The 22,174-nt window shown below is 45.6% G+C and overlaps 1 protein-coding gene across 8 annotated transcripts in view; it reads right to left on the bottom strand.

The window, feature by feature from the left end:
• Rgs6 (regulator of G protein signaling 6) overlaps positions 1-22,174 on the bottom strand; it is a 516,963-nt gene that overhangs the window by 92,433 nt on the left and 402,356 nt on the right. For all 8 annotated transcript variants that reach the window (XM_029484451.1, XM_029484450.1, XM_021178714.2 and 5 more), the window contains exons 4-8: positions 15,641-15,691; positions 11,875-11,981; positions 10,716-10,767; positions 3,142-3,206; positions 180-256 (exon numbers count right to left, since the gene is read on the bottom strand). In XM_029484451.1, the coding sequence (XP_029340311.1) occupies positions 180-256; positions 3,142-3,206; positions 10,716-10,767; positions 11,875-11,981; positions 15,641-15,691 (352 nt within the window). The remainder of the gene's footprint in view (positions 1-179; positions 257-3,141; positions 3,207-10,715; positions 10,768-11,874; positions 11,982-15,640; positions 15,692-22,174) is intronic.

Raw genomic sequence — 22,174 nt, 5'->3', positions numbered from 1 at the left:
AGACCTTGGTTCCAGACATGAAACCTGTTCATCAAGATCTTCCTACTCATTTAGCTTCTCCCAGGGAATGGGAGAGATTAAATTAGCTGGAAACTTCACTTTGGGCCCCCACACCCTCACAGCATCTCCAGACACCTAGAGAGTTTTCTCTCCCAGAGGCCTCTGCAGTGTTCACCTACTTCACTTGTGCTTCTGCTTGCATAAAGATGAATTCCCACTTCCTTGCAAAGGCCCTCTGGAGTCTTGCTAAGTTTTCCTGGTGAGAAATAAAAATCAATAAGATGGTATTAATCATCATAAGCTAATATATTGACCCTTATACTTATTACAGGACAACCATCTTTTTGTTGTTGTTATTGTTTACTTCCATCAAAATAGCAGGGTCCCATACTGAAGCTACTGGGCACGAACCCAATTTGACTTTGCACCAGGCTCTGATGAATTGTTTAACTCTTAATGTTCATTTATAAGTGCATTGAGTCTGAAGTCTCTGGTTCGCCAGATTAATCTCTTTCTGGGTATTTATTTCCAGAACACGACTCTCATAGTACCTGGTACAAAGGCTACTGGGAATTTTGCCTGGTGGCTGTTAGGGCAAGAATGTCATAGTCATCCTACAGCAAAACCCAGGATGGAACTCTTCAGGGTAACCCTTCTGCTGGGGAAGGGCAGGCTGCAGGGAAGGAGACCCAGAATGCTTTGCAGGAGCACTTTTTAAGGTCAGGGATTTAGAAGTGGATCAAAGAGGGTGACAGTTTGTGATGTTCATGGAAGGAAAAAAATCAGAAATGAAAAAAAAAGAGGAAAGAAAGAAAGAGAGAGAGGGAGGGAGGGAGGAAAAGGAAGGAAGGAAGACAGGGAGAAAGATCCTTCATCCAGGATCATCTTTAGAGGGAAGAGGAGAGGTTCTTCTCTCAGCCTACATACTTCCCTACTGGAGCCTTTAGGAAAGTGAAACAAGCATTTGACAGGTCCTCTAATGATCCCTCTAATTCTGATTAATGGAAGACTGGGGCCTGTATTATGGTATGTATTTCCATAGATCTCATGCCAACACTAATTGATTACCCTCATTAGTGGATTATTACTATAAAAGGAGCTTCACTCAAGGAGCACACAAATTCCCACCTATCACCAAGGCTTGGGGTGCAAGTACGTTTAGAAGAGCTTTGATGTCTGTGCTCTTTGTAGGAAGTCCGGTTGGTGATATTGAAATGTCAATCACTTGCAAAGATGGTGGACTGTGAGACTCTGCTGTGCTGTAGAATACTAGGCAGCTATTAAAATTGCAATCTGGTCTACTATAACATAAAGTGATTCCCTAGATGTTACAGTCTGTGACTAGAAATATATATATATATATATATATATATATATATATATATATATATTTGGTTTAGTTGCCTTGTTGGATTTGGGCACTGGGACTCAGAGGAGGCAGAGCCTGGTGGAGCGGAGCCTTGTCGTGTTTCTTTTGGAAGACTGGGGCAGAGAGGGGCTTTGGGAAAGTGGCTCTGAAGATGCTGTTGATTCTTGAGTGTCTCCACCACCTTTAACAGTCCTTCTCCTCCCCTAGCTGTTGCCTTTTGATCAGTTCAGTTCAGCAACACCTGTACCACACATAGTGCATCCTGGGAGACGGGAAGGAAAGTACCTGAACATAATGGATTTCCCTGGGTCTCTGTGATACCCGTGAAATGTGGTATGGCAGAGAGAGTCTGCAACCAGAAGCTAAGCATATATTCACAATGACCCATGAGTTTTCATGTTCTCAGTTTTTTCATTTTCAAACTCTTCCAAGTGGACCTAGACCCAAGTGGGGAAGCGCGACGTCTAATTCTTGCAAGGACGTACATCTTATGGACAAAGATAGGTGAAGGTGAGTGGACAGAGAAAGGAGATCTCTCTTGCAACGGGTGCCTTGACTTATCTCCTGGATCGAATTTTGTTCTTGGATTCTGTCTCTACTACCAAGCTCAGGAGAGAGATATAAAGGTGAAATTTAAAATCTTGATCTTAAACTTATTGTACAGAAAATCTGACAATTGGCCTTCCAGAAAAAACACTGGGAATTCCCAGCATATGTATTTAGTTGTATAGCAGAGTCACCTCCCATGTCCCTTGGGATAGCTCTTTGTGCTCAGATGTGGTTACCCATCTGTTTCCCCTCGTGATATATGTGCTGTCTTTGCGAGAGTATCAGACAGTGGAGTGGATGGCTTAAGATTGGATTCTGCCATTTTGCATGTTGCCTTCAATACCTACCAAGTCGTTGTGTGTAACAGGAACCAGTCCTTTTACTGCAAAATAACTATGTATGGATGTACATAGGTAGTTTAGTCATTTGTCTATTAAGATGTTCTTGAGTTGCTTTCAGCCTTGGGGCACCACGTACAAAGCTAATGTGGACAGTAATATGTTTTGGTTTTTTTTTTATATGTGAAATTTATCTCTACTTGATTATGTGTGATAACTATATATTCAGCTTTAAAAGAAACTGCCAAAACATACAAATTTTCCCCGTTCTCCCAGGAACACAGAAGAACGTGTACCACATGCTCACTGTCACTTGGTGTCACTTAAATCTTTCATCTTAGGCATTCTAAACCATGTAATGGCACCTCACCCTGGCTTCAGCCTGCTTCTCCATGATGAATGGTGTTGAGTATCTTCCAATGTGTTTGCCACCCTTTGTCCTCTTTGGTGAGGTATCTGCACAAGTCCTGTGCCTGTTTTTATATTCAGTTGTCTGTATGTCTGTCTATTTGTTTTGATGTACATATGAGACAGGGTCTTGTCACATAGCCCAGGCTGGTGTAGCCCAGGTGGGCACAGCCCAGGTTGCCCCCAAACCCACAATACCCCCGTCTCCTAGTCTCCTCTAAGTGCTAGGACTCCAGGTGTGTGCCACCAGGACCCGCTTGAGCTGTTTATTTTTAGCTGTTGAAGTTTGAGAGTTATTTCTATAAAGATGCAATTTGACTGCCATTCAAGAGAAGCTGGTGACAAAGAAGAAACAGAAGCGACATCCTTCCGACTGTCTGGAAGGAAACGCAGAGGGGAGAAAAGGAAGAATGCAGGCATCTACAAAACTTCGGGGATGCTGCCCCTTCCACCAGGCCTGGGAGACCCCGTACTCACTGCTTCGTAGTCAGCCAGTTCCAGCCTTGCTTTGTTCTGCATCGTCCTCTTACAGAGATAGATGGCTGAGGAAGGAGAGAAGCAATAGCCACATCAGCCCAACAGTGCACTGGAATGAAGTCAGCATGAGCCTGCCCTGCCAGTCACCGTAGTTTTATGTCAACTTGACACAGACCGAAGGAGAATAGAGAGCCTCAGTTAAGAAAATGCCTCCATGAAATCAGGCTGTATGCAAGCTGGTGGGGCATTTTCTTAGTGATTCAGGGGAAGGGCCTAGCCCATGGTGGGTGGTGTCACCCCTAGGTTGGTGGTCCTGGGTGCTATAAGAAAGCAGGCCGAGCAAGCCAGTAAGTAGCACTCCTTGTGTGTGGCCTCTGCATCAGCTCCTGCCTCCAGATTCTTGCCCAGTTTGAGTTCTCACTCTGACCTCCTTTGGTGATGAACAGTGATGTTGGAAATATAAACCTTTCCTTCCCCGGTTGCTTTCGGGCAAGCTGTTTCATCCCAGCAATAGCAACCCTAACTAAGATACCCACCTAGACCATGCTAATGCCCAGCTGTCCAAGAGCAACAGCTTTTTAAAGTGGACGTCCCTTCTTCCCTTCACGATGCATGGAGCACCCTCTACCTAGAGTGACCTTTTACATGCATGGCCATGGCCTGCACTGCATCCTGTTCATAGGGTTGCAAATTCTGCCCTTTCTAATCCCACCTTGTCTTGTCAACCTCCTCTCCTTTCTCTCAAAAGCTTTACCAGGCCACCATTTTAGCTCCACATGTAGAGGCCAGGGTCAACCTTTGGTGTCTTTTCTCAGTTGGTATCTGACTTGTGTTTTGAAACATGGCCTCTCAGTGGGGCAGGGGGCTTGCCGGTGGTACCATCACTGGCGTGTGCTTCTGTCTCTACATCCCCAGCACCAGTTTACAGGTGCATGCTTTTCAGGTGGTAAGGGCCTTGAACAGAAGCCCTCAGACTGCACATCAAGCATTTGACACTATAACATCTTCTCAGCACAGCCCCACTGATGTCTGAAAAGCTAGCCCACTGCTTCAGAAAGCAGCCATGTACCCTCGACTACACAATCCAGTCTCACTGCCTTCCTGTTAACAGGAGTGTTCCCTGCTCTAGGCTGAAGGCTCTTTAGGGATGCAGGCTGTCATACTCAGTGGCAGCCCTGCCCCTGGTCCTCAAGTATGTTCTGCCAGGGAAAGAGGAGAAAAAAAAAACAAAAAAACAAAAACAAAAGACAACTTAGGCCTGTCCATCCAGGCTAAGGAAGGGTTTTCGACCCCACATTACGAGACCCTTCTTTCTCAGACATGGTCTTCACGGTTTCCTCTCTGTCTCTGCCTCTCCAGGGTTGTCTTCCTTTTTTAGTGTCAAGGGAAGGACCCAAGGAAAGCAGGGGATGACTGTTGCGAGCGACCATGAGGACAGACCACAGACAGACTGGGCCTGCCCTGGAGCCTGACACCGTTCTTATGCTCTCTACAAGATACCTTGCCTTGCTGGTTGAAACAACTGACTGGTTTTGTTTGTTTGTTTGTTTGTTTGCTTGCTTGCTTTTTTTCTGTTTTTTGTTTTTTCTTATGCTTCTGGGAATTTTGTGGCTGGTAATCTTTCCAGTATACCCACAACTATGTATTCTACAAACTGTGCTGAGCAGGGCCAGCTGTGGTTGTTTCCAAATTTGCTCAACAACAACAACAACAACACACTCATACACACACAAAGACACACACAGACAAAGGCACACACAGAGACACACAGACATACATAGATACACACACACACACACACACACACACACACACACACACCCCAGACCTTTATTTTGACTTAACAATTTTTCTATTTAACATCCATGGGAAAGCTGACTGGATCTATCAGAAGCCACAGTTATGGATGACAGATTTTGATCCCTTCCTAGGCTACGTGATGTGGGATGTGTCACTCTTTTGGGAGGCTGGGCCACGGTGCTCACAAGCTCACAAGGGGAAAGAATTAACACCGTGGAGCGTGCCGAGTTGCTGAGTGAGTGAGTCTGGTAGCTGGGTGTGTATTTTGACTTGGGATATTTTCAGGATACACTGGGAATACCAAGATACAACCTTATCATACATCGAGGACTATCTGTATCAATGAAATTACTGCTAAAAAGAAAGAGTGGTTGTGCCTCTGAAGACATTGCTAAATGGCTTGGCACGAGCTAATGAATCTAGAGTGTTGAGTGAGGTAATTGCTGGTGAATTTGTTACAGATGAGGCATCTGAAAAAAAGCAATAAAAATGTAGGAGGGGCCGATATTCATGTGGTTTCAAAAATTCTTAATGCAGTTTAACAGCTTTCAAACTGGATGGTTTGTTTAAGAAAGAAAACCAAGTCCTTGGGATCTACCGCCCTTAATCTTACTTCATAGGCCGCCACATGTATGTTCCTTTGTATAACTTATATTCATCTAGAGCAGTGGTTCTCAACCTTCCTAGTTCTGCGACCCTTCAATTCAGTCCCTCACATTATGGTGACCCCAGCCATAAAATATTCATTGCTACATCATAACTGTAATTTTGCTACCATCTGTGAACCATAATGTAAATATCTGTGTTTTTGATGGTCTCAGGACCCCTGTGAAAAGACTCCCAAAGGGGTCTTGGCCCACAGGTTAAGAACAGCTGATCTAGGGCTAGAGAGATGGCTCAGTGGTTAAGAACACTGACTACTCTTCCACAGGTCCTGAGTTCAATTCCCAGCAACCACATGGTGGCTCACAACTGTCTGTAATGGGATCTGATGCCTTCTTCTGGTGTGTCTGAAGAAAGCTACAATCTACTCACATACATAAAAACAAACAAACAAACAAACAAACAAACAAACAAATAAATATATCTTTTAAAAATGAACAGCTGATCTAGAGGGCTGAAGTGTGTGCATGCCATGTCTTCTGAGTTCATTAGCTCTTGCACTGAACTGAGCAAGCAGAACTCTGCATTGTGCTAGGTAAAGAACTGTCCTCTGAGCACAAAATACCCGGCTCGGCTTCTTGGATCACAGACAGCCTGTGGGATTTGGGGCAATCAAGAAGGAGGCTTGGCATGCCACCTGCCTCATCTCCATCCCTGGTGAGCCAATGGAGGCGGCAGTGACTTTGACAAAGCATTTGCTACTGGTCAAATGTGAAACTCAGAGATGGGGGGTGGGGGGACAGTTTACCTCAGTGGGTAAGGATGCTTGGTATCCAAGCTTGACGACCTCAGTTCGAATCCCCAGAATTCATGTAAAAAGTTATAAATGAATATATGTGGGTGTGCGTGGCTGAGTATTCTCATAACTCCAGTGATGTCAGGAGCAGAGCCAGGAGGCTGACTGAGCTCACTGCTCACAAGTCCAGCTCCAGGATTAGTGGGTGACCCTGGATCAAAGAATATGGTAGCCAGTGATAGGGTGGATCACCTGATGTTTTCTTGTGGCTTCCACATGCATACAAGTAGGTGTCCCCTCTGCATCCACTCCCACACACATATACAACTCTCACTCCCCACAAAATATATGGATCAGGAAGGAGCAACACGGATTTTGACTAAGAGTTTTATGAAGGTAGGATCAACCTGGTTCAGAATGACTGGGCAGATCCAGGGGTGCTGAGCAAGGAATACAAAACTCAAGCTGCGGCTGTTAACCAGGAGCCCACAGTCTGGACTTCCAGCCTGCTTCCCTGTGGCTGATGCCACACTGGGGACCTGTCACAGGGATGAGGCACTACTGGTGTTTAGGAGCTTATCTGTACTCTTGGGTCACCTTCTCTAGAGTTCTGGCTCCAGTGACCTCTAGTGGTGAGGGCCAGTCCTGCAAGAGGACCTCTGGGGAATGTGAAGCCCTGTGGTTGGCTTGTCCTATTTGATGTTTTTAGTAAAAACAGTTATCTCTCCCTCCAAACCTCATCCTGGCTTCACTTGGATGTGGTCACTCTACTGTGTCACCATAACAAGAACGCCTCCTGTTTAACATACGAAATAGGAAACAGATTCACATACTATTAAGACACAGGGACTGGGTCAGTGAGGTGACTTGGTGGATGAAGGCACTTGCTGTCAAGGATCCATTTCAATGTCCCTAAAACCTGACCCATTCATGCTGAGTCACCAGGACAATGGCACCTGCTTATGCTGAGCTTACCAAATGCCTGGCTCTCCCTCAGGGACCTTTCAAATGTGGACTCCACACAGTCCTCATGATAAGTCTACCCGGTAAGTTTGGTTAGAATCTCTATTTTGCAAATAACTTGCGCAAGTCATTCCTCGTTGCTGGGCGTCCTAGAGGGCTTATTTATTTAACCATTAGAACTTCTATTGTATAACTTGCCTGGCATCTGGATTCTCAACTTGACACCTAGGAGATGAACTTTTGGGCTCATCTGTGAGAGCGTTTCTGGGTAGGAGAGACTCATTCTACATGTGGATGCATGTACTAGGGTCCTGTTCTAATCAAAAGGAGATACAGTGTGACCAGCTGCCTCCCCCTCCCCCTCCCCCCATGCCCCCTGCAGCCATGCCTTTCTATGAGGAAAGCCAAACAAATGCTTAAGTCTCTCTGGCTAAGGCATTTTGCCACAGCAGTGAAAATAGGAGCAAACACAACGCCCCTCTCTACCGATTCCACTTCATTCATCTTCCTCACCTTTCTTGTCCCATCATGCCACTGTTCCTGTTGGGCCAGCAAGACTGTGACTTGGTCAGATCTGTGACGTAGATGCTAACTAATGCTAACATTAGCTAATGTGACATCCTTAGCTAACATTTGTTGAATGAATAAAAGTTTCCAGTCCTTGATCAATCTAATTCATTCTTTCCCTGAATTCTTAGTTTCAGCCTTGCCTCCTTCTGGGGAGAGGACCATCAAGTAGTAAGAATTTGGCATTACTGTAGCAGTACCAGTATCAGCCTCCACACACCTTACCCTGTCACATAGCAAACGTTACCTGTGTCACTCAGTCTCAACAAGCAGAACCAGGAACCGAACAATGATCGAGTTGTAACTTTAATATGAGGTTCTAAGGCACAGAGATCACAAAGGACCAGTTGATTCTGGGGGGTCCTCTTTACCTGATTCTCTCATGGAAAGCTGCCTTTTCTGACTAAACTGTCTCAGGGCTTCTTTCTTTTTATACCCCATACCCTGATTTTCCCGCTTGACACTTTGCAGTAGACCGAGGCACAGACTCATTTTATGTTAAGGGGATCCTGAAATAATCTGCTTTTTCCAAATCTGCTGACGCTGCCCACCAATGTTCTGAAATAGAAATCTGTAGAGAAAATTCTGAAAGGGAGAGAAAAAAATCTGTCCTTCCGTACTTAACAGGTAAGATGGTTGGTTATATTTTATTCTTATTTTGATCCACGTGTCTGTTCTGACTCCACCTCCTGGTCCGGGCTTGAGGGGCTCATGCTGGGTAAACCAAGCTATAATTATTCAAATGAAGAGACAGGGCCACCCTGAGCAGTCTTGAAGCATTGGTTCTTATGGCCAAACATGGCTCCTACTCTGAGCTGGAAGCCTTCCTGGACCTGATCAACCACTATATAGAGGACAGACTCTGGGAGGGCCACAGTGTTGTCCCAGGACAGATGGGTAGCCAGGTAACACCCTGTCCTTCACACACATACACACACACACACACACACACACACTCACACGCCCTCTTGACTTATCACCTCATTAACCGAAGCCTCATCTGTTTTACATATCCAGACTGTTCTCAGTGGCCTGTTTACATTCCACAGACCCGTGCCTCAGAATGGTGATGCATCCTGCAGGTCTCCCAGACAATCCCCCACCAGCCAGTTCCTACAGCCACAGCTGCTGTCCTGTCACTCTGCAAAGCTTCAGGGAAGAAGCTCTTGGGGGTTACTGAGTGCCTTGGCCTTCAGGAGAGCCACAGACTAGACTGTACCAGTGGCTGTAAGGATGTCAATAAAGTGGGTGGATGCTGTTGCTGGGGTCTCTAGGCAGGTCATGCACAGGAGCAGGAAAGGAAAGGGGATGGACTCACTCAGATCTGAGTTCAAATTCTACTGTTTCCAGGGTGACCTACTGATCACCTTCAATGAAGAACCAGAACCATGAACTGGAGAGATAGCTCAACAGTGAAGAGGTTTTTTTTGTTGTTGTTGTTTTTGTTGTTGTTGTTGTTGTTGTTCTTCCTGAGGATCACAAATGGGTTCCCAGCACCCATATCCAGTGGCTCATCACAGCCTGTAACTCTGGCTTCAGAGGATCTGATGCCCTCTTCTGGCCACCATGTGTACTGCACACATGCGGTACACATACACAGATAAACACCACATACACATAGACAAAAATAAATAACTTGAAATACTGTATGGCAACTTGTAAAAAAAGGAACGAGGACCAGACTGAAGTGTAGATTAGCACACATGAGGCTGTGGGCTCCATCCTAGTGCCGTAAGAGAACCCACTTAAATCCAAACTAAACAAGCAAGAAGATCTTAAGTGCTAACAAAACCCCAAATGATACCACAAGTAAATATTTACTGATCAACTCCTTCCCTCGTGGGTCTCACTATCAACTGGGAATTCAGTCAAATGTGACCCTGTGAGAATATGGACTTTCTGGGTCTTGAGTTCATTACTTCAAGTTGGAAACAATATAATTTCTTCAGAGAACTGTATGGAGATATTCAATAGTCTCCACTAAGAGTGTGACATAGATCTCACTGAGCTCTGCTGGATAAAGATAACTCAATTTCACTATTTGTTGTAGTTGAACCTGGTTCTGCTTCCCAGCCCCATACTCCCAGAATTAAGACTCAGACTTGAACCTTGGCCATATAGCTAGGTTCTATTCTGACTAGATCATAACTTAAAACAACCCAATTATTTTAACCTATATTCTGCCATGTGGCTGGTTACCTAATGCTCAGGTACCATGTGTCTGTCTTGTCACCTCTTTTCGGTGACCCCCCCCTTCTCTGTCCCAGAATTTTCTCTCCCTGCAAATGTCCTACTCTATTTCCTGCCTGAGCCATAGGCCATAGGCTTTTTAATTGACAGGTGACACATCCATACAATGAACAAGATATTCACTCTACAACTATTTCTCTAGTCCAAAGTGACAGCTGCCCACCCCTCTCTTTCTCTCCTCCCCATCTCCGCCCTTAACTTTCAACTATCAAAATCACCCAATGAGTTAAAGTAAGTTTTTATAAGTATGTGAAAACGGAAAAGGCCAGGGGAAGGCAGCCCTTCCTGGGGCTTTGCTCCTAAAACAAACAATAGCCCCTTCCCCGGTTTCACATAGCATTGCCATGGGGTCCTGTCTCTTCTAGCTCCACTGCACAAGCACTGGTGATAAAACTTGTTCCCTTTGCCCCTTCTCTTATGATAACCATGCCTCTCAGTGTGCTATGCTTTCATTCATTATGTGGAACAGGGAATTGGATATATATGTCAGAGTCAAGACCCGTTTCCCCCAGCACCGTGGTGGCCAGATGCCAAGCATTTGTCTTGGAAACTCCTGTGGGTAACAGGAAGTATGGGTCACATGATCAGTTCTCACCATAGTCCGTGTTTTCAGGTTCCCAGCAGTTTGAAGGCCAGAAGTAAGGCGCCTGAGAAAGAACACATGGCGTCAGAATCAGGGTCAGAATTTGTAAAACTGAGAAATTTAAGTTGTGGGCAGACACTTCGTGTCCTGCCATTTCTCCTTTCGTGTCTCTGAAGAACTGTTTCCCAAGGCCTTTGCCCTAGACTTTGACATAGCCCCCGACTCTCTGTCTCTACTCCTTCTGAGGCAGAGTGGAGGAGAAGAGCTAGCAGTGTGTGAGGAGGGTCCCAGAGCAGGCAAGAGCTCACTTGGGGTGATACAAGTCAAGGACTGTTCTCTCAGGCTCCCTCAAGCTCAGCCTCTCAGGCCACCCAAAGCCAAGGCCATTCTCTGAGTGCCCCAGCTCTCCTTTGTAAGATGGGTGGTGTCCACTTCAGTAGCAGCTTTTCTCCCAGAAGAAATAAGGCATGATATCTGTTGGTCATCCAAACGCTAGTCCTCCAGTTGTTCAGAAGACATGAGGTGGTCTTGGGATTGGAGATATGGCTCAGGGATTAAGAACACTTGCTATTCTTGCAAAGGACCCGGATTCAATTCCCAGTGCCCACATGGTGCCTCATACCCATCTGTAACTTTAGTTATAGGCCACCTGAAACCCTCTTCTGGGCCCTACGCATGCACATGGTTTATGCATACATTCAGGCATAAGAGAGAGATAGGGACATATAGAAGGAGGCCTCATAAGTGAAAATAGTGTCCTTATTTTTAAAAAGGCTTGAGAGAGATCCTTCATTCCTTCCACCAGCTGGCAAGTGCTATCTATGAAATACAGAGTACTCCCCCAGCAGACACTGACCATGCTGGAACCTTGAACTTGGACTTCCCATCCCCCAAAGCAGTGAAAAATGAATTTCTGGTATTTATAAGATATGTAAGAGATTCTATGATCACATCCCCAAGGGGCTTAGACAAGTGTCCCCAAATACTGTAGGCTGTCAGCGAGGGCCTTTCAACTGCTCAAGTGGCTCAGCCAGTGGCTAAGTGAATGAATCTCTTAGAATTCCCAGTGCTTCAGGGGGACACACACTCTCCTAATCATGCCAAGCTATTGTAGTGGTTCTAATCTGAAGAAGCATAGTGATGAGCCGAAGGGTCCTTCCAGCAGGCCTACCTGGAAACGGTAGAAGGTGCCATCATCCTTCATGGTGAGAACATGGTCTGAGATTGGGAAGATGTAGCCCTGGGCGGCAATAAGGCTTCCCAGGTGTATTGCTTCAACTGCAAGGAGAGAAAAGATGAGAAACCAGACCATTCCTCAAACATGCGCTGGCTTAGCAAAGGTGACTAGAGGTCACATCACATCTACCCCTCTAGAGCAGCGTTCTCAATCTGTGGGTCATGACCCCTTTGGGGAGTCAAATGACCCTTTCACAGGGTCACCTAAGACCGTCAGAAAAAAAACCCAGATATTTAATTATTATTCATATCCGTAGCAAAACTACAGTTACAAAGTAGCAATGAAAATAATTTTATGGTTGGGGGATCACCACCACAGGAGGAACTGCGTTAAAGGGTCACAGCATCATGCTGTAGGCGATGGCACCAGATGATGAGTCCCCCTGCTCATGGTGGGCATGGGAGGAGGCTAACACTTGAGAAGGACTGTTGTGCGTCTGGCCTCCTCTGAGAATCTGACGATGTTTAACCACTCCTTCTCCACAACCTTCTAAAACACTCAGATCTCACATCACATTAGAGACCAAGGAGGACCCAAAGGAGTGAGGTATCTCTCATGAGTGCTTAGCAGTGTCTGGTGCAGGGATGATAGCCAGAGATCTCCTGTTTTATCATCCATGGCACCTGGGGTGCAGACAGTCCTGTGGTCCAGGTCCTTGTGATATGACAGTTCCCTCGGTGAGGACAGTGCCTTTCCTTCTCTGATGGACCAGGGCAATCAGATTTCCCAGGAAATCAGAGGAAGGAGAGTGGGCTGGGCAGTGCCGCAGGTGACAAACATGGTGGAAAAACAAGTGTTTCTGCCTAAGTCGACCTGCTGCTTCCTTATTTCAGCCCCAGCCATAAACACATTTCCATCAGCAGTTAAGATTTTAGTTTGTTTGGAAAGGAGCCCACACAGGAGGGGAGGGTGGGACCTTAATACTCATATACACCTAAGACTCTCCCCAAACCTCAAAGTATTTTTTGTTAGTTAGAAGGTAAGTCATGGGCATGGAGTTAGATGAGTTCTGAGGGCCTCTAACAGTGACCAGTTTTATAAGCTGTGTATTTTAAGTCATTTGTCTTGCCTGTACCTATAAACCTCAACTACAACCCAGTGCTCAACGAGTCCCCTTGAAAGCAGCACCCATCATGGGTGGACTCAGAATAAATGATGTTTTATTTCACCTGCTTCCTGATGACAAGTTTGCTTTTAGATTTTTCTATTGCTGTCCCTATGTATTCATGTAGAATTTCTTTCAGGCCCGCCCCCCATTGGAGGTCAAAATATTTGGATGCTCAAGTCTTGGTATCAAATGGTATCATGTTTGAACAATCTGCTTACTTTCCTATAAACTTCAAGTCACCTCTAGGTTATCTTGATTCCCTAACACAGTCTAAACACTGTCTAAGTGCCATGGAAACCACTGTTATATGTTTAGGGAATAACAAAATGTCTCTGATTGTAGAGCATAGATACATTTTTGTAACAAACATTTTCAATCCAACATTAGTTGGCTTCAAGGATGAAATTCTGGATACTGGGAAGTCCATACATGTTTCAAGGACCATGAGCCAGGTGGGATGTCACAGGTCTGTAATTCCAATACCTAGGAGGCTGAGGCAGGTCAAATGAGAGGTCAAGGCCACCCTGGGTTACATGGTAAAACTAACCAACCAACCAGCTAACCAACCAACCAACCAACCAATCAGCTAACCAACTAACCAACCAACCAGCTAACCAGCCAACCAACCAACCAACCAGCTAACCAGTTAACCAACAAACCAGCTAACCAACCAACTAACCAAAGCCCTAACACAAACAAAGGAAAGAATGCCAGGTCTAGTAACAGGGAAAACTCCATCATTTTCCCTTCCCCATGCAAGACAGCAGATGAAGATCCTGAAAGAAGGTAATGTTGGGCCACTAATGATGGAGCTAATGCTTTTGCTTTGACAGAGGGGTCAGCATTGGGTACACCAGCTTCCCAGGTTGTGCTTTGTGCCTTCCTCTTTTATTACCATCTGGAAAATTGTTTTAGCATCTCCCTCCTGGCCAATTCTCAGAAGCCCAAACCTGGCCCAACATCTCGATGTCCTCCCAAAGGTGTCAGAGAAGAGCAGACCTTTGTTGACGTGACCTTCATCAGTCTGGACCCTCATCAGCCATTGCTCATACCAGGGCCACAGGAGAGTCTCACTTATTAAATTAGCTGAGTTAGAGTTCTCAGAATATTAATAATGATGATAACAACGAATACAATAATTCCTTCAGAAGGGCAAGGAAGTGCTCTTAGCAAATTCTACTATGAGAAATGGCCTTAGGTTAGCATGACAGTAAAAAGGAGCAGGGACTTCAGATGAATGTCCTCAAATAGCTAGATGCCTATCCAGGCTGACTGCACAGATGAGCAACCAGAAGCCAGACTGTCTGATGGAAACACCAAGGGAAGGAGATACCAAGGGGTCTAGATACTAAACGGCATAGTGCCTGTGCTTCTTTTCCTTGTGAGCTAAAAAATTCACTCAAATTAAGAATTTTTGTGAGTTGCCAGAGTGGCCACTGATCCAGGGCATGAAAAGGGCCAGGGTCACTTCCGACAACCACTCGCTTGTTTCCATCAACTTCATTTAATTGAATTACTTGAAATTGCATTGTTAAACAACTCAACCGTAGATTAACAATGTCAGGTGAGAACGCAACGCCGGGGTGGCATATCGATTTCAACAGAGAATCAGAATCAGAGGCCTGACATCTGGTGTGAGCACTTGCTGTAAATTCTCAGAAAGCACGGAGATTGGGGTTCACTTCACTTGTGTTAACTTTGTCCTCCGAGGAGGGTCATTAAGAACATCAGAGGAGAGGGCTGGGTCTATGTAGCTCAGTGGTAGAATGCTCGTCCAATAAGAACAGGCCCTGGGTTCACTTGGCACTCATGGGAACCCCAGAGTAGATAACTGTAAGTGTGATCTTTGAGTGTTCATAACACCAGTGAAACCAGACAAGTGAATGTATGCTGAATGCAGAAGGCAAGCCATAGACTTGCAGCGCACTGGTGAAAAGCAACTTTAGCTGCCTAGAAGTTTCTTTCTTTTTTTTCCTGGAGGCATCTCCCCCATTTTCTAATTAGACTGTAAATTAGACATTTTTCTGAATATTTTCTGATGGAAGGGCAGCTGTGGGAACCGTCTCATTGATCAGAGTTTTGCCTTTTTTTTTTTTTCTTCTTTTCTTTCTGGTGGGCTTTGCCTGGTTGAAATGCACAATTAGAGTTGAAAAAAAAAATCACTTCCTCACTCCTTGCAGGAGCGGAAAACAGAAGGAGTTTTAGCAAATAATTAAACATCTTAATTGTGGATCAGACAATCTAATTTTAAGAGCTGCTTCTAGAAGGCTGCTCGGTGACAGGGCTACAACTTATCTTTAATTGCTACGGCTAACGAGAGAATTCATCTCATTTCCCACGCTATTGTGATGAGCTCTTTGGCATTCTAAATAGTGGCTCACTTCCTCAAAGGGTGATGATTTTTTTTTAACGTGATGATAGACATTCAGTGGAGAAAATGAACGACTTCTATCTGCAAATACAATGATCCCACATCCTGGACCCCACAATGATAAGCCTTCTTTTTAAGACTGTAGGAGCCCCTTGGAGAAGTTGGCTATGGCATCTGTACCAACACCAGGGCAGGTAAGGGCAAGGTCAAGGGTCAAGTACCTGGGTCCTCTATGGAAAGGTTCTTCATAAGCCACTGCACAATGTCAGTACCTGCAAGGACAAAGCAATCGCAGTTGAAGATCTCATTGGTAGCAGACGTAACGTCTTCACCAGAGTCCTAAGCCATCCTAAGCCCAGCAGCACATAGCCCAAGAGATGCACAGTATTGACACTTTCCCATGGTACCCAGCCTTTCCCATCCACTGGAACATTTCCACGGTTATGATGCAATCATTGTTACCCCTCCTTTCCTTCCTTCTTTAATGGACAAGGCTTTGGTGCATCCCAGGCTGGCCTTGAATTTTCTATACAGACGAGGATGCTGAGATCCCAGTCCTGCACCACCATGCCTAGTTTCTACAGTCCTGGGGTTCAAACACAGGGCTTCATGCATTCTAGGCAACCAATTGAGCTGCACTCCCTATATTCCAATCCTTTTACAAAAAGGGAAGAAAAACAAACAGGAAAAAGAAAGGAAGAAAAAAAAACACAACAAAACAAAACCTACTGACCAAACCAACCAACCAAACTAAAACGAAAACTCCAAATTCACTTCTGAGGTCTCAGTTTTCTCTGCATTTCTAGGGAGCACCCGTCAGAAACTTACTGAGGACACGGATTTCAGTGGCTTCCCCAAGACAGGCCAGCGAGACCTGAGTATGCCTGCTCCCAGAACATTTCTTCCTTGGCAGCATGCCTACCGACAAGGGCTAACCAGCTCAGGAGACTTCAAGGTTCTTGAAAAACCCATTCTTTTCAGCTGTGAGTTCATTCTGAACCAACATGCCTCTGGGGCTGCAGTAGACACTTCGGAGTCTTCACTCGCAGCATCTCCCTTTTGCTTCGGGCCCCAGCTACCTTACATATCCAGCCCCCACCCCTGAAGAAGGCTATGAACTTACTGTACTAATCATATGCATGGGTAGAATGACCTATACCACGTCCTGATCTGGCCTGTGAAAACTCCTGTGTGGGCCATGCACACCTCCCAGACCCTTCCCTTAGTTCTCTGGGAGACTGAGTGAAACAGACACGCAATATGGATGGGGTCATGGATCTCACCATAAAAATGAAGGACTCTTTGGGGCCCTCATGAGAGGCATTATCTGTGTTTGGAATAAGCCCAGTTCTTAGGAACTCACGAACTCCCTGCCTGGCAGTGTGCTCTAGGGTAAGTCACGCTTGAACAGAAATTCTTCCTCTTGGTTTTGTCTTCTGATGACAGAACAGTGAACCTGAACCCAGACCTCATTCCTCTGAGACCATCCTGTCAGATTTTGGTCAGTCCTCCGATCGGTCATCAGTGTTCCAGTGTGGCAGACCTGCATTCATCCCATGGTTTGGTCTGGAGCCCCTTGCCATGGGCCACAGTCCCTGAACAAACTCCCTTTTACTATCTTCCTTTAAAAAGATGCACCTAGAACCCACGATCCAAGAGCAGCTTAGCTCACACAGGAGTGTGTAGGGAGCAGGGGAATCCCCGAGTGAGTGTGTATTGTTGATGTGCCTAGGTCCCCAGTAGCTCAACTCTGTGGAGCTGGGAAAGCCTTCGTCCTGATGAGGCTCTGAAGCACAGCAAAGCCTTCTTTGTGGGGAGGGGGCGGTCCAGGTCCAAGCAATTGATCAGTGATCACAAAGAACACTGCATCTTCCTTTCTTAGGAGTTTACAGATGGAGACAGTCCCTTACAGAGATCTCTTACCAAGACTAGCTATCACTGCTCCCTGGGCGATACGTAACAAACACACAGAGAGAGGATCCGGGTCGCCTGGGTCGCCAGGGTGGTCAGTGCAGCTCCATCAGAGTACACCCAGCCCACCTGACCCAGCTTTTGGGTACTGATATCTCTGTGTTGGTTCTCATTTCATTCGTTTGCCTCCATAATCAGGATTTTAGGATCCAGGCCTCCAGGTACATCGCAGACGTGCAGGAACCCAATATCTGCAAGATTCCAAATATCTGATCTACCCACCATGTCACCAGAAGATTTCATTTTACACAGACCTCTAAACATGGCGTCATCATACTTTGATAGAAAATGGGCTCAAAGGAACAATATTTCCAGATCTGAGTCGAGAGCAGGTCTGAAACCCTGGTGTGTGTGTGAGTGTGTGTGTGTGTGTGTGTGTGTGTGAAAGCAGGCAGGGGAGGGTAGATTAGATTAGCAGGCTAATCGCTGCCTGGCTAGCTTCCCAGACAGGTGAATGAGATCCAACAGAGGAATTTACTGAGACAGTCTTTTTTTGAGAATCAAAAATTTCAGACATTTGATCATTGACTAGAAGTGAGATCTCTGATGGTGGGACAGCCTGGACCTTTGGTGTCTGATTTCTGTGTGGCTCTATGCCAGTGCCTTGGCGCTGCCAGGGCCTTACTCTTGTCCTCATGGGCTTTGCCTGGGGTCAGCCCTCATTGACAATTCCATTTCCTCACATGTCAGCCTCCAAAGCAAGACTAGGAAGCTTCCCACCCATGCTTCCGGACCACATCCATGAGCCGAAACTGGATGTAAAAACACTTCAATCCGTTCCCATCCTTTGAGAGGGCATTCACTTGTACCGCTATGAGTATGTGTGTGCGCATGCTCATTTTCCCCACATCGCAGAAGTTCTGTTATTTGTTCTAGGAAATGCAGAACAAAACAGACATCAGCTAAGAACTGTAATCCCAAATTGGGGGTGGGGGAGAGACACTAACCTGTTCTTTTTTTTTTTTTAATTTTTTTTTCCTCAAAGAAAATAGTTCTTTTCTGTGGGTTGCCTGGAAACCGAGAGGCTTCCAGGATCACTCCGACTCTCCCCGGGGCCTGCGGATTATCTTTCCGCTGAGCTTGCTCAGCCATTATTTATCACCTGCCAAGATTGATTGCTCACCCTGGGACAATGACAGCCCTTCCTTTCCCCTGTTAATTACTGTCATCATTAATATCCATGTCACTAATTAGTATTCATTCACATTGAAACTCCTTCCCTGCTCTCCTACCCATCCTCCCCAGGCCCCAGGACCATTGTCTGGATTTCTAACCCCCTTTCGCACTCAGTTTCTGGTCCAATTTTTCTCTGGCTCTACCAAACCCTGGTCACCCTCACTGAGCTAAAGGGTAGCAATTAAGCACTTTTCTTCTCCCACTAACACTTTGGGGACCACGGAGCTGGGTTTTGTGTCCTGGTATAGTGACACTGGCAGTTGCCATGTGGGGATTAAGCTGCTATTCTTGGCTATCCTGGGTAAGGATACTTTATCTGCTGTGCCGTCACTGTCTCTCACACACAGTGGGTACCATTCTGTGGCCTGTGGCAAGCATGTTGGAGGATGCTTAGGGCTGGGTCCGCTTCCCCCTCACCGCTTTTTAGGAGTGCTAATTCCTGCTTCTAAGGACTGATCCACAAATGGCCTACCCCAGCTTTGAGGCTGGAAATGAACCACTGTGGTTCAGCCTCACAACAAGCAGGGAAGGCAAATATGTCATAATATTATGAAAGTACTCCAACTAGGCATGTTATAGCCAGATGGGAACAGTCCACACAGCAGCGGGAGCAAGCATTTGCTTTTAATTTTTCCTCTCTCTCCACCAACTCCAGCGACTGTCCTTTTCTTCCTCTCCACAAAAGCATTTGAAGAAGATTCATTTCTGTTTCATCGGAAAACAACCGCTGCCTTTTGTTTCCACTGTTGATTTTGAGACCTTACCTTTGTAAGACGCCCTGCAGGGACTTAAAGACTGATGACAAGGCACAGTGTAACACACACAGCAGAGTTACTCTGTTCCCTAGAGCCCAAGACACTGACCTAGAAGCTGTCTTTCTGAGGCCAATTGCATCTCTCTCTCTCTTTCTGTGTTATGTACATGTAGTGTGGGTGCATGTACAAGTATTTTACACATGCATGTGTATGTCAGAGATGAATGCACACACCTCCTTCAGCTACTCTTTACCTCATTCTTGAGACAGGGCCTCTCTCTCTCTCTTTCTTTCTCTCTCTCTCTCTCTCTGTGTGTGTGTGTGTGTCTCTGATTCTGTCTCTGTCTCTGTCTCTGTCTCTGTCTCTGTCTCTGTCTCTGTCTCTCTCTCTCTCTCTCTGAGACAGGATTTCTCTGTGTAGCCCTGGCTGTCCTGGAACTCACTCTGTAGACCAGGCTGACCTCAAACTTGGAGATTCGCTTTCTTCTGCCTCCTGAAAAGATAAGGTTTCTTATTGAACCTGGGGCTCATCTATTCAGCTACGCTGTCTGTCTGTCTGCTTGTCCGTCCGTCCAGTGAGCTACAGGAATCTACCGATGTCTGCTTTCCCAGTACAGGAATTATAGGCTCATGGTCATACCCAGCTTTAAGTGGGTCCTAGAGATCTGAACTCATGCCTCATACTTGTGTGACCAACACCCGAGCCATCACTCCAGCGCCACTAAAAGTAATTTATCAACTCACAATACAGGAATATGCATTACACCAGAGTGCTCAAGAACCTTCCACTGCATGCGTACTGTATCCCTGTATGTAAGAATATGTTTATGACCAGCAGTTACATGCTGTGCTTCATGTGTGCTGTAGTATGCCTTTCTACTGTATCTTTTACATATAAACATATTTATTGAAAGGGCATCAGTATAAAATTCTTCTAACAAGAAAGGAAATAAACCATGACTCATTCATGAAATAAATATTTATTGAACTACTATTCTGATTGGAAAAAACCACATCAACCAAGAATACTGTCCTAGCCAGGGTTTCTATTCCTGCACAAACATCATAACCAAGAAGCAAGCTGGGGAGGAAAGGGTTTATTCAGCTTACACTTCCACATTGCTGTTTATCACCAAAGAAAGTCAGGACTGGAACTCAAGCAGGTCAGGAAGCAGGAGCTGATACAGAGGCCATGGAGGGATGTTCTTTACTGGCTTTCTTCCCCTGGTTTGCTCAGCCTGCTCTCTTATAGGACCCAAGACTACCAGCCCAGGGATGGCACCACCCACAGTGGGGCCTCCTTCCTTGATCACCAACAGAGAAAATGCCTTACAGTTGGGTCTCATGGAGGCATTTCCTCAACAGAAGCTCCTTTCTCTGTGATAACTCCAGCTGTGTCAAGTTGACACAAAACTAGCCAGTACAAATATATAGGGTGAAATGATATTCTTTACAGCAGAAAAATTCCTATTTTATCAGTCACACATACATATAAGCACATACAGACATGAAAAAGAACAGTTCTGGAAATAATTTGTTAACTTTAGGCTATCTTGGACAAAGGAGAGTTATCAAACTATTCATTTCTGAACTATTTTAAGCTTACAGAACATTCTATATGCTTTACAAAGAAATACTTTTTACTTTCAATAGTGGAGAGGCAAGAAGTAGCCTCTTGCCAAGTATGGTGGTACACACCTTTAATCCTAGCAGGGGCAGAGGCAGGCAAATCTCTGAATTCAAGGCTAGCCTGTTCTACAGAATAGGTTCTAGGACAATCAAGGTTATACAGAGAAACCCTGTCTTGAAAAACAAACAAACAAACAAACAAACAAACAAACTGGCCTTATAGACCAAAGTAGATGGGAGTAAATAGGACTCTGAGCAGCTTCTTCTGTTTTGGAAAACCAGATATCAGTGAACAAAGACAGGTGTTGCTGGACTAGGACTTTGTCGTTGATACTTGTTTTGAGACAGGGTCTCCTGTAGTCCAGGCTGGCCTGTAACTGACTATGTAGCTGGGATGACCAAACTCCTGGGGGGCTGGGATTACTGCAACTGTCACATCCAGTTTATGCAGTGCTGAGGGGCAAACTTGGGGCTTCAAGGATGTTAGGTGAGCATCCTACCAACTGGACCTCATCTCCAGACTCAGTTTTGCCTTGACAGGTCAGTAAAGGGCACCTCAGTCATGATACTGGATCGCTGCCTTTGAACTTGCCACACACTCTGGCCATCTGTTGTCTCTGGAACTACAAGTGGACTTCAATAGACACCACGGGGATGTTCATCAAAGTCCTCCGTCAGGAGAGGCAGCCCAAATTCCTTATTTGTGTCTGTTTATGTACTTGGTAGAATAAGACTCAGTGACCTCTCATGTTTAGCTCCATGCTGTGTGAACTCTAGGTAAATACGAACTAGATCTGAGTGAGGAAAGTCTTAATAGTCACTTAGCAAGCCTATGAAGCAAAAAGGCACAGCGATGATAAAGTTGGACAGAATTGTCTCCAGCCCATATTATGTCACCTATAAATTCTGGAACCTTCCACCTCACTCTCCATTTTTTTAATGTCACCGACGAACTGTCCACCCATTTACAGGAAGAAGGCCTCTTCACAAAGCTTGCCTCTTGGGTTTCCTGTGATGACCTTGTTCTTCACAGACCACAGACTGCTCCATACCTTCATTTCATCACAGGGAAGGGGACAATCACAGGACTGCCACAGCTGCTTTGAGAGCACAGTAACTGCTGTGTTTTGTAGAAACAGCTCAGTCACTGGCACGGAATATGCACAGATTGGTTGGATGCACAGCGGCCACTCAGACAGTCTGTGTTCCAGGGACCTCATGAGGC

The sequence above is a fragment of the Mus caroli genome, chromosome 12 (genome assembly GCF_900094665.2).
Source record: "Mus caroli chromosome 12, CAROLI_EIJ_v1.1, whole genome shotgun sequence".
NCBI lineage: Eukaryota > Metazoa > Chordata > Mammalia > Rodentia > Muridae > Mus > Mus caroli.
The sequence above is the reverse complement of the archived record's forward strand: the minus strand, read 5'-3'. Positions and strand labels throughout refer to the sequence as shown.